Source organism: Pinus tabuliformis, chromosome 7 (assembly GCF_031772625.1).
Source record: "Pinus tabuliformis cultivar Carrire ecotype Pingquan chromosome 7, CPIR1, whole genome shotgun sequence".
NCBI lineage: Eukaryota > Viridiplantae > Streptophyta > Pinopsida > Pinales > Pinaceae > Pinus > Pinus tabuliformis.
Window position 1 is genome coordinate 1,733,170,617 of NC_142293.1, and position 12,715 is coordinate 1,733,183,331.

The 12,715-nt window shown below is 37.0% G+C and overlaps 2 protein-coding genes across 9 annotated transcripts in view; one reads left to right on the forward strand and one right to left on the reverse strand.

Moving 5' to 3' along the window:
- The window catches only part of TRM9 (RNA-binding (RRM/RBD/RNP motifs) family protein), a 308,840-nt gene that overhangs the window by 48,864 nt on the left and 247,261 nt on the right, over positions 1–12,715 (forward strand). The gene's annotated exons all lie outside the window — the stretch shown is intronic.
- LOC149255271 (uncharacterized) lies at positions 5,067–7,965 on the reverse strand. Its single transcript, XM_089457192.1, has 2 exons — positions 5,987–7,965; positions 5,067–5,862 (listed from the first exon to the last, which is right to left on the reverse strand). Exons 1-2 carry the CDS (start codon positions 7,561–7,563, stop codon positions 5,382–5,384), a joined length of 2,058 nt encoding a protein of 685 aa, XP_089313318.1. The 5' UTR covers positions 7,564–7,965; the 3' UTR covers positions 5,067–5,381.

Below are 12,715 nucleotides of genomic sequence, written 5' to 3' on the forward strand. Positions count from 1 at the left end.
CAGCTTAATTTTTTGAGATCTTTCCATTGGAACACTTAGTTTTAGCATCTACAACTTCAGTTTCTGTTAAAATGGAAAGTCCATGCCAAATTATTCTTGACGACACCAACTACTTCTAATGGTGGTCCTATATAGTGGATTTACTTAGAAGTAAAGGTCTTTATAGAATAGCCTCAGGCCAAGAAACCAAACCTCAAGATGAAGATAAGGCAGCGAAATGGGGAAATAGGCAAGATCAATCATGTGGGTTGATAGGGATGTCTATTTCTCCAAACCTTAGATTCCATATTGTAGAACTTGATACTCCTAATGAAACAATGAAACAAATCACTAAAGTTTTTGGAATTAAAAATGAAATTAGAGCCCATCAACTCGAAAATGAGTTTCTTACATTGGACCCCAATAATTTTTCTTCCATTGAAGATTTTTTGTCCAAGTTCAAAACCCTTAGACTTCTCTTGGAAGGTGTTAAGGTTAAGAAAGAAGATGGTAGCCGTATCTATTCCATTCTTACTAAGTTGGGACCAACATACTTTGTGTTTGTTTCCACCTTCCATTCTACTAGAGAAACCTTTATTTCTCAAGGACAAGAATACAAGTCCCCCTCTTTTGATGCCTTTTGTCATTCTTTAATAAGAGAACAAGAAAACTCTTATATCTTGGTCTTCTTAATCTTGGAAACTCTTCTAAGAAAACCTTAGCCGCCCAACAACAACCAAATTCAAAGAATCCTAAGAAGCAATATCCTAAAAAGAATGGTCTTAAACCAAACAAGGGTCCTAAGCAATTTCAACCTCAAAATGAAAAATCATTTCAACAAAATGATAAGGCAAATAAAAACAAAGGGAAGAACACTGATAGACATTGCCACTTTTGTAATTGAGATGGCCACTTAGAATCCAAATGCTTTAAAAAGATGGAAGCCTTGGAACAAACACTATCTCTGCAAGGTACCATAGGAAGACCTGTCAACATATTTTCTTTACGTACATTTTGAAGGGAGCAATAGTTTAAGTGATCAAATCGTTCATGTCAAAGTTTGCTCACTTCATCATTATGAGCAACAAATACCAAGGGAAGAGTTGATGACCCAAAGTTGTTAAAATTATACAACCTTGTAGAATCGTCAGCGATGCTAGTAGCTAAAATCTGTCTAGGATCTCTTAGGTCCTTAATTACAACATCATGAGGTGAAAATTCAACGGGTTTACCTTCACCTGAATGAGTTATCTAATATATAGATAGAAGGTTGTAGGATAAGGTACGAACACATAATACATCATTAAATTGACCATTGTTTAGATGAACAGTTCCAGTCCCTACAACACTAAGAGATCTATCATCACCAACATATATATTTTTGGTGTTACAATAATTTAAAGAAGAAAACATGGCTTTGTTTTTGGCCATGTGATAAGAAGCTCCATAATCAATGAACCACTCATGAGAATGAGAAGAAGAAGATACATTCAATGCATATCCAGACCGAGATGCTTGATAACCACATGCTGAAAGTGCTATGCCTGAAGATGAAGTTGAAGTTGAAGAGTACTCCAAATGGATGTTATGCTTCTTCATAGATGCATCCAAGGCTTCCATCTTCTTAAAGCCTTTGGATTCTAAGTGGCCATCACAATTACAAAAGTTGCAATGTCTATCAGTCTTCTTCCCTTTGTTTTTATTTGCCTTATCATTTGGTTGAATTGATTATTCATTTTGAGACTGAAATTGCTTAGGACCCTTGTTTGGTTTAGGACCATTCTTTTTAGGATGCTGCTTCTTAGGATTCTTTGAATTTGGTTGCTACTGAGCTGTTAAGGCTTTCTTAGAAGAATTTCCAGTATGAAGAAGACCAAGATGTAAGAGTTTTTCTTGTTCTCTTATTAAAGAATCACAAAAGACATCAAAAGAGGGGAACTTGTAGGCTTGTCCTTGAGAAATAAAGGCTTCTCTAGTAGAATGGAAGGTGGAAATAAACACATAGTAGGCTGGTCCTAACTTAGTAAGAATGAAGGCTACCATCTTCTTTCTTAACCTTAACACTTTCCAAGAGAAGTCTAAGGGTTTTGAGCTTGGACAAAAAATCTTCAGTGGAAGAAAATTATTGGGGTCCAACGTAAGCATGTCAATTTTGAGTTGATGGGGCTCTTATTTCACTTTTAATTCCAAAAACTTTATTGAGCTGTTTCATTGCTTCATCGGGGGTATCAATTTCTGCAATATGGAATCTAAGGTCTGGAGAAATAGACATCTCTATCAACCCATGTGCTTGATCTTGCTTATTTTCCCATTTGGCTTGCTTATCTTCATCTTTAGGTTTAGACTCTTGGCCTAAGGCTATTTTATAAAGACTTTTACTTCTAAGTAAATCCATAATGTATGATAACCATTGGAAGTAGTTGGTGCTGTCAAGAATAACTAGGCATGAACTTTCCATTTTAAAAGAAACTGACAATGTAGATGCTGAAACTAAGTGTTCCAATGGAAAGATCTCGAAAAATTAGGCCAAGAAAAAAAACGGCTTCCGGATGAAGAAGTTATGGCTTTTTGAAAAAAGTTGTTGAAGATGCCAACGAACTGCGCGAATGTTGGGAAGTGAATGATAATGTTATATTTAAAAAAATTCTCCTCCCCCCCCTTCCAAACTTAATCTAATTAGCTCACTTTTAAAAAAAAATTACTTTATGTGACCCACTTTTATAAATAAGTGAAAGTCACTTTTACAATGGTACTTTATGAACTACTTGTAGGAATTTACTGGGTAAGTTCCTTAGATAGAACAACAAAAGACACCGCTTACAAACAGATCACAGATCAATACACCGGTATTCTTGACGTGGTTAAAACCCTCAAAGAGGGAAAAAGTCCATGGTCTGAGCCAACGCGACCACTTCAGACAATTTATTAATGTAAAAGAAAGAAAATTTACATAACCTTACAAATGACCCTCCATGCTCTTTAAATAGAGATCAAGTTCCAATCCGGTGTTAAGCCATGGATCAAGTGTCGGTAATACCGAGGAAAGAATGAATCGTCAGATCACTTCATGTCTAGAACATATCATGATCGGCGGATTGTAAGTTACAAAAGTACATAGTAAAGAAACACACTTTACCTAACTATACACTAGACTAAGTTATACTTAACTATTTCCTATGTGTCCGAATATCCTAACATCCCCCCTTAAGAACAACTTGGAATAGGATTGAAGGATGTACAAATATGACACAATAGGAGAAGGAAGGAGGCATTAGAGCCTATCCCCCCTTAGTGACAACTTCCTGAACTCCAACCATAAATCGAAGTTTAGTAAACTTCGCCTCTGTGAGAGCCTTTGTAAAGATGTCTACAACTTGATCATCGGTTGAACAATATTGCATTTCAAAAACATGGTCATGAATGAACTTTCTAATAAAATGCATGTATAGTTCAATGTGTTTGCTGCGCTGATGTTGGACTGGATCTTTGCATAGTTGAACGGCACTTTGATTATCACACCAATGTGTAGTTGGATGCTGTTACTGTTGAAAGCCAAACTCTGACAAGATCTGACGAAGCCACAGGGCTTCCTTACTAGCTTCTGCGGTGCCACGATATTCTACTTTTGCTGAAGAGAGAGAAATGGCACTTTGTTTCTTGCAAGCCCATGTAATAGGTCCAAAACCAAGAGTGAAGACATAACCTGTAGTATACTTTCGATCATCAGGGTCACCAACCTAATCGGAATCAATGAAACCAACCAATAGAGGAGATGCTTCTCCACTGTAATGAATCCCAAACTGAACTGTACCTTGAACATAACGAAGTATTCTTTTAGTTGCTTTCCAATGACTTTCATGTGGGTTTTGCATAAACCGAGCAATAAGTCCAACAACAAAGGAAAGGTCAGGACGAGTATGGGTCAGATACAAAAGTTTTCCTACAAGCTGACGGTATAAGGTAGCATCAACTTTAGGGGAAGTACAAGTGACTGAAAGTTTGGCTCCAGACTGAAAGGGAGAAGGGGCTGGCTTACAGTCTTCCATGTGAAAGTGGCGTAGAAGATCACATGCATACTTAGACTGGGAAAGGGAAATACCTTACTTGGTTTGCAAGACTTGAAGACCAAGAAAATAATGCAAGTGTCCTAAGTTTGTCATTTCAAACTTCTTTTTAAGGCTAGACTTCACATGGTTTATAAGGTTGGGATCACTACTAGTAAGGATAAGATCATCAACATAAAGAACAAGAATGATAAGAGACTTACCCACTTTCTCGGTGTTGACAATATTGTCAGAATGACACCTAGAAAAGCCAGTATCTAAAAGAAAGCTATCCATTTTGGCATACCAAGCCCGAGGGTATTGCTTGAGACCATAAAGGGATTACTTAAGCCAACATACAAGGTTGGAGTTTGTTTGTATAAAGCCAGTAGGTTGTTTCATATAGATTTCTTCATGCAAGTCCCCATGCAAGAAGGTAGATTTAACATCCATCTGATGGACTTCCCATTTGAAAGGGGCAGCAAGGGAAAGAAAAAGGCAGATAGAGTTCATTTTGGCAACAGGGGAGAAGGTTTCAGTATAGTCAATGTATTCAACTTGTGAAAAAACCTTAGCAACAAGACGAGCTTTATGTTTATAACTTTTCCATCTGGTCCATACTTGGTTCTGTAAACCCATTTGCATCTAACAAGTTTTCGTCCCTTTGGAAGAGGAATAAGATCCCATGTATCATTTGACAATAATGAACAATATTCTTGATTCATAGCTGCGTTTCAATTTGGATGGCCTAAAGCTTTTGCAAAGGTGTCAGGATCATAATTCGCTGAAGCTTGAGCCAGTAAAGAAAAGGCTCTATCAAACTGACAACGTGTACGCTAAGTCACCAGGTTCGAGTTCGAGTTCGAGGACCTTGAAATTCGAATAAAGTTCGGCAACTCAAATTTTGTCGATAAAATTCGACATATAGAAATTCGAAAAAAAAATGTATATTAAAGATAGAGGGCAGATTTATACACTTATAAAGACTATCTTATTGTTAGAAATTATATTAATAATGGAGTCAAAGCATAATTCGATGAAAAGCTTGAAATGTATAGGAAAAATCAGCAAGTTATGTAGCACATGAAAATTGCTAATGAGTCAACCATATTGACAAAGAAATAATGAAAATTTCTAAAAGATACCATTTGATCACCAACCAAAATATGATGTACCATGTAACCATCAAAGCGAATAGAACAGTAAACAGTCATCAAATAAGAGTGAACAGCTTCCACATTAGATAAAAAGAGAGTTTAAACTTTAAACTTTAAAGTAGCAGCTAGCTTGGCAGTTTTAGGCTCTAGCAAATTGTTCATGCAAAAACTAAACTAGAACTCTAAAACAGGAACACAAGTTTTATTCTTGACGTTCCTGTTGCCCACTTGTTATATCAAAAAGTTCTATGTCATCAAGAGCAGTATGAGATATGGATCCGCTAGATGCTTCAGCACCAGATTCATCAGCGAATTCCCTGTCACTATCAATGTACAAATCAGCATCATCCATTGTTGCATTTGGAACAGGATCGATCCACGGAGTAGAAGAATTGGATGACTCTTTAGCCACATTCTTCAATGCCAACTGCAAATTACTACGAACATAAACAAGATCTTCTAATTTTTGAGATGACAGTCTATTTCTTTTTTTGGAATGAATGTGGTCAAAGGAACTCCAATTCCTTTCACATGCTGATGCACTTGCTCCTTGGCTTAAGATACGCATTGCAAAATTTTGCAATTCTGGTGCCCCTGAACCATACCATTCCCACCATAGTGTTGGATCACTTTTGCTCCTATCATACTTTGCTGATACTGTTCCAAATAATCCTTCTTCTAACCTGTATGCATTCAAGTTGAGAGTCTCAATCAGTTCATATACAACAAGATTCATATAATTGCAAGACATTAACAACAAGATTCATATAATTGCATGCAAAGGAATATAATTCAATAGACATTTACCTGTATGCTCTCAACTGACTTCTGATCAAACCTGCAATCTCTGGATCTGGATTTAGCTTCTCAATAGATTGGATAAGTCCATTCATGATTTCTTCGTCCCTATGTCTTGGCAACCCAAACAATCTAGGGTCCAAATAGCATGCTGCTGCGTGTAATGGACTATGCATCATCTTCCATCTATGATCAATTAAATCCCATATCTCCTTGTAATCAGCTTCCACATTATCAAAAGCAGTTGCAATGGCCTCTTTGCAACGATCAAGGCTTTCATAAACAAAACCCATACAAGGTTTATCACCATCAACCATGCGGAGCACATTAACAATTGGGCCACAAATTTTTAAAACCTTGTTTGCATTTTCCCAAAAGCCATTATTGAGCACTATTTGTTCAACATTTTTCCCCTTAGTTTCTTTTGAGAGAGTAGATCTCTCCCACTCAGTGCTGCAAAAAACAGCTCTTAGGCTCGCTTTTTCCTCAACAACTCTTTTCAGAGTAATATAAAAAGTGGCAAACCTTGTATCACAAGGCCTCAACAACTCTTTTGATGCATTCTTCCTGTATATGCTCAAAGTGAGACGATGGTTGATGATGAAGTTTGAAATTGATTTGGCTCTTCGGATTGTTTCATTGACCCAAGGAAATTTGGCTAAGTCATGCAACATTAAATCCAAGCAATGAGCTGCACAAGGGGTCCAATAAATCTGCCCATATTTTTCCATAATCAGCTTCCCTGCACCAACACAATTTGATGCATTATCTGTAACAACATGGACAACATTTTCCACCCCAACTTCTTGAATCGCTTCATCCAAAATTCCAAAAATGAATTCTGATGTCTTCACTTGATCCATTGCATTCACTGCCTTCAAGAAAACTACCCCTTGAGGACAATAAACAAGCACATTGATCAATGGGCGATGACACAAATCTGACCAACCATCACTCAAAATTGTGCATCCTGTAAGCTTCCAGGACTCTTTAATATCAGCCAACTTTTCTGTCACTCTGTCTTTCGCTCTGTTTAGCAAAGTTGTCCTTAAAGCTTCAGATCCAGGAGGAACATAGCCCTTCCCAAAATCAATGGCCTTTTTAATTACATTTTTAAAATATGGACTCCTCGCCACATTAAAGGGAATTGCACATGCATAAAAATACTCAGCAACAGCGTCATCAACTTCCTGTTTCTCAACAGGTTTCCAGAATTGATTTAATGTTTTCGGCCCACCTGTTTTTGCTTGAGGAGCTGTAGAACTAGATCCACCAATGTTTGAAACTGAATTAATGGTGGAGGAAGACATGGCAATCTCCCTCTCAATTCGCTGCCTCTTATTCACCTTTTTCTGCCTTTGCATCTGTGAACTGGAATGGTCTTTATCCACTTTGGCTTTTTGTTCATCAGTGATCTTAGTGCAGGCTTCAACACCACCTCCACTTCCATTGGTAATACCGAGAAGGTGATCCACTGCTCTAGTCAAAGTGCCCTTGAAATTATGTCCACACAGCTGACATGAAAGATTAGAACCATCTTTTTGGATAAAATTCCAAGCTACAGCAGTTGACTTTGGGGGTGCCATTGGAATTTAGAAGTCTGAAATGTCTGACACTTCAATGTCTGAAATGCCTGCAATTTTTTTTGAAATTACATTTTCGTTAGTCATCTTCAACACAGTCAAATCAGGCTTCAGCCTTCAACACAGTGAGAACATAATTAGAGCCTAGAGCCTAGAAAAAGTGGAGCATATGATCCAAAAGAAATTGTCCTTTGGGTACTCTCAGGCTTCAGCCCACTAAAACATTTTGTTAACTGCAGACTCAAGTTTCAACTGGGCTGATATCATTATAATTTATTACAGTGGCTTGACATAAAATTACAGAGGTTTGATCTTGTTATGACTGTTGAAATAACAATGAAAGACACTACCTTTCTGTTCAGCTTGTTTCTGGCTTACCTTTCTGTATAGAATACATTGCAATTCCATTATGATTGGTCTAATACCAACGAAAGAGACTATCTTTCTGTTCAACTTGTTTCAAATGGTTTTACATGGTATATTATCTTTCAATGTTTGATCAAACAAAGAATCATGGTATGTGAAAATTTCGAGTTTAGTATCTTTTACATGGTATTCTAGACCAGAATATTTTTCTGTTGAAGTTTTGGTGGAGAGATCTACCAGTTTCTTAACATCTGTGGTATTAAAATCAATATAATTCACATAGAATTTTACACTTGTGTTTATCTATGTTCAATTTACAGAAGCTATTTCCCTTTCTGGGGGTTAATATTGATTTGTTTGCCTGCAGCTTTCATCACGAAATTCATGAGCATATATAAGAAATTTTTAATTGCAACCTTTGGCTGAGAACATAGCATGAACATAGCATGATATAGTCTCGGCATTCTTGTGAAGAGGAGGATCTTAAAGTGTCACTCTCTGTCTCAGCATACATTTAAGATGCAGCTATAATTTGAGCATAGAACTTAGAAGTAACATAAAGACACAGTCATAAGTTTTAGTTACAAGCCTACAACCATATGATATATCTACTGGACGGTGGACCATGGTTCGTAACTTCGTTGACGTTCCATTACTAATAACTAATAAGTAATAACTATGACGGAATTTGGAAACCGAAAAACTTACAAGTTACAGCCTACAGCCTACAGGCACAGCTGAAGCCTGACAGCACGCGGCAGGAAAAACCCGAGCCCGTCAAGCGTTCAAGGTGTAGAGTTAGACTGTAGTGACTAGTCTATGGCGTCTGCGGGCCTGCGGCGGCAATGAAACCCTAGCCCGAGCCCGTCAAGGTGTCGTGTAGTCGTGTAGTCTCTGTCTCTGTCGTGCGTCTGCGGCGGCAATGAAAACAACAATGAAACCTAAGCTAAAGCCTAAAACAGCAACACGCATACCCGAAAAAAACGAATTTGAACGCATATAAACGAATTTAATCGATTTTAATGTCGAATTTATTCGACAAAAATTCGAATACGCCATTAAATACGGCGAACTGAAACGAACAAATTCGAATGACCATTAAATACGCCGAATTTCGAATTTTTTGGATTAAATACGGCGAATCCGGTGACTTAGCGTGTACGTCGCTGATCTGTAGGATTACTTGCAAGAACACCTGCTGCATCTCGAGTAGCATAGACCCATTTAGGGAGTTGAGGAGCTGAAGGAGGATCCTGAGAAGGTGGGGGAGGATTGTCATCCTCGCTGTCATCATCATCTGAAGAAATATTTTTAGAAGTAGAAGGGATAGAGAGAGGTGGCACATCCGCCGAACTAGGCTCGTAGGCTGATATATTTTCAACAAACTTTACATCCCTTCTAATGATAACATTTTTGGACTTAGGTGGAAGAAGTCTATATCCTTTGACATCTTTAGAATATCCAACAAAAACACATTTTTCACTCTTAGGTTCTAAAGCTTTATGTTTCTCATCAGGAATATGAGCTCATGCTTCACTCCCAAAAACAGGAAAGTGACTTACATTTGGTTTAATTGAGGTCCATGCTTCTTCTGGAGTGATATTATTTAAAACCATAGTAGGAGTGCAATTTACTATGTAATTTGCACAGGTAATTGTTTCTGCCCAAAAATTAAGACTAAGTCCTTTAGATTGAAGAATACAATTAACCATTCTCTTTAAGGTGCGATTCTTCCTTTCAACTACACCATTTTGTTGTGGAGTATATGTGGAACAATATGTTGCATTTGAATTCCATGTTCATTGCAAAAGTTGATGAATTTATTGTTAACATATTCTTCGCCATTATCAAATCTTAGCTTAAGAATTTGATGTCCAGATTGTTTCTCGACAAAGGCCTTAAAGGCCAAGAACATACCCTTCCAAAAACATACCGTTTTTGAGTTTTAAGAAGTATACCCAAGTGCGTTTGGAGAAATCATCAATGAAAGTTAAGAAATACTTGTAGCTAGAGAATGAAACAACTGGAAGTGAACCACATAAATCAATATACACAAGCTATAAAGGGGTTGAGGCGTGCAAAGAGGCACGTTTTTCAAAACTATCTCGATGATGTTTTCCATGTACACATCCGCAACAAACACCATCTCTGCAAGATACCATAGGAAGACCTATCACCATATTTTCTTTACATAGATTTTGAAGGGAGTGATAGTTTAAGTGACCAAATCGCTCATGCCAAAGTTTGCCCACTTCATCATTATGAGCAACAAATATCGAGGGAAGAGTTGATGACCCAAAGTTGTTAAACTTATACAACCTTGTAAAATCATCAGCAATGCTAGTAGCTAAAATCTGTCTAGGATCTCTTAGATCCTTAATTACAACATAATGAGGTGAAAATTCAACGATTTTACCTTCACCTGAATGAGTTATCTGATATCTAAATAGAAGGTTACAAGATAATGTTGGAATACATAATAAATCATTAAATTGACCATTGTCTAGATGAATAGTTCCAGTCCGTATAACGCTAAGAGATTTATCAACACCAACATATATATTTTTGGTGTTACAATCATTTAAAGAGAAAACATGGCTTTGTTTTTGGCCATGTGATAAGAAGCTCCAGAATCAATGAGCCCCTCATGAAAATGAGAAGAAGAAGATACATTTAGTGCATAACCAGACCGAGATGCTTGACAACCACATGCAGAAAGTGCTATTCCTGAAGATGAAGTTGAAGTTGAAGAGTGCTCCAAATGGATGTTATGCTTCTTCATTGCTGCTTCCAAGGCTTCCATCTTCTTAAAGCATTTGGATTCTAAGTGGCCATCTCGATTACAAAAGTTGCAATGTCTAATAGTCTTTTTCCCTTTGTTTTTATTTGCCTTATCATTTTGTTGAATTGATTTTTCATTTTGAGACTGAAATTGCTTAGGACCCTTTGTTGGTTTAAGACCATTCTTTTTAGGATGTTTCTTCTTAGGATTCTTTGAACTTGATTGTTGCTGGGCCGCTAAGGCTTTTTTAGAAGAGTTTCCAAGATTAAGAAGACCAAGATGTAAGAGTTTTTCTTGTTCTCTTATTAAAGAATCACAAAAGGCATCAAAAGAGGGGGACTTGTAGTCTTGTACTTGAGAAATAAAGGCTTTTCTAGTAGAATGGAAGGTGGAAACAAACATAGATTAGGCTGGTCCTAATTTAGTAAGAATGGAATAAATAAGGCTACCATCTTCTTTCTTAACCTTAACACCTTCCAAGAGAAGTGTAATGGTCTTGAACTTGGAGAAAAAATCTTCAATGGAAGAAGAATTATTGGGGTCCAACGTAAACAACTCATTTTCAAGTTGATGGGCTCTAATTTCATTTTTAATTCCAAAAACTTTATTGAGCTGTTTCATTGCTTCATCAGGGTTCTCAAGTTCTGCGATATGGAATCTAAGGTCTGGAGAAATAGATATCTCTATCAACCCACGTGCTTGATCTTGCTTATTTTCCCATTTTATTGCCTTATCTTCATCTTTAGGTTTAGACTCTTGTCCTGAGGTTATTCTATAAAGACCTTTACTTCTAAGTAAATCCTCCATGTAGGACACCCATTGGAAGTAGTTAGTGCCGTCAAGAATAACTTGTCATGGACTTTCCATTTTAACAGAAACTAAAGCTGTAGATATTGAAACTAAGTGTTCAAATGGAAAGATGTCGAAAAATTAGGCCGATTAAAAAAAACGGCTCTGAAAACGGCTTTCGGATGAAGAAGTTATGGCTTTTTGAAGAAAAGTTGTTGAAGATGCCAACGAAGTACGTGAATGTGCGGAAGTGAATGATAATGTTATATATAAAAAAAATTCCCCCCTTTCCAAACTTAATCTAATTAGCTCACTTTTAAAATTTTTTTATGTGACCCATTTTTATAAATAAGTGAATCACTTTTACAATGGTACTTTATGAGCTACCCACTAAATGTAACTTAAATAAAAGATAAAGAGACTTTAGAATTATAAACGGCTCACTTTTTATAATGGGTGAGAACACTTTTACATAAAGTAACTTTAAAACATAAGTTAGATGTGCTTTTTGAAAAAGTAACTCAACAAAAGGAAAGACTTGAATCCAAGATCTCTATTCTCATAAGTAACTTTGGACCAAGTGAGCTAATTTAAAAGGTGAGAAGTCCCTGAAGCTTTGGAGTGCGTGCTTATTTGAGAAATCCCTTTTTGCCTACAAAACAAAAAACCACACAACCCAAAACGGACATGCAAAAAAAAACCAAACCTTACGGTTTGAAGTTAGATTTCGCTGGAAATTAAATATTTTCCTCAATGTTTCTGATTTTCAGAGATCACACTAACGCGCGACGGAAAAGAGCATACGCTTGAGAAAAATCTTTCCTTTCTGTTTCTGATTTGCCCAGATCGCACAGAGTCGTAGGGCAAAGAGCATATGCAGAAATGAAAGGTATAGATCTAGTAATAAAAAATAGAGATAAATAAACCGAAATAAACAGAGAGATAAATAACTAAAACTGCAAATAAACACTGTATACCTCCAAATCTTAAAAATGACGAGCTAGGGTTACCGAAAACCTTTTCGCGTGAAACGAAAGTGGTTCTTCACTGGAACAGATGCTCCTAACACAATAGAGCAGTCCTCTTGGCCCAAAAGCGGTCAGAAACAGTAGATCTAGGAAACGACAGTCAGATGCAGTTCTACCGGCTTCGGATTTGGATCACCAACGGATGTGGCCTTCATATAGCTCTGATACCATGTAGGAATTTATAAGGTAA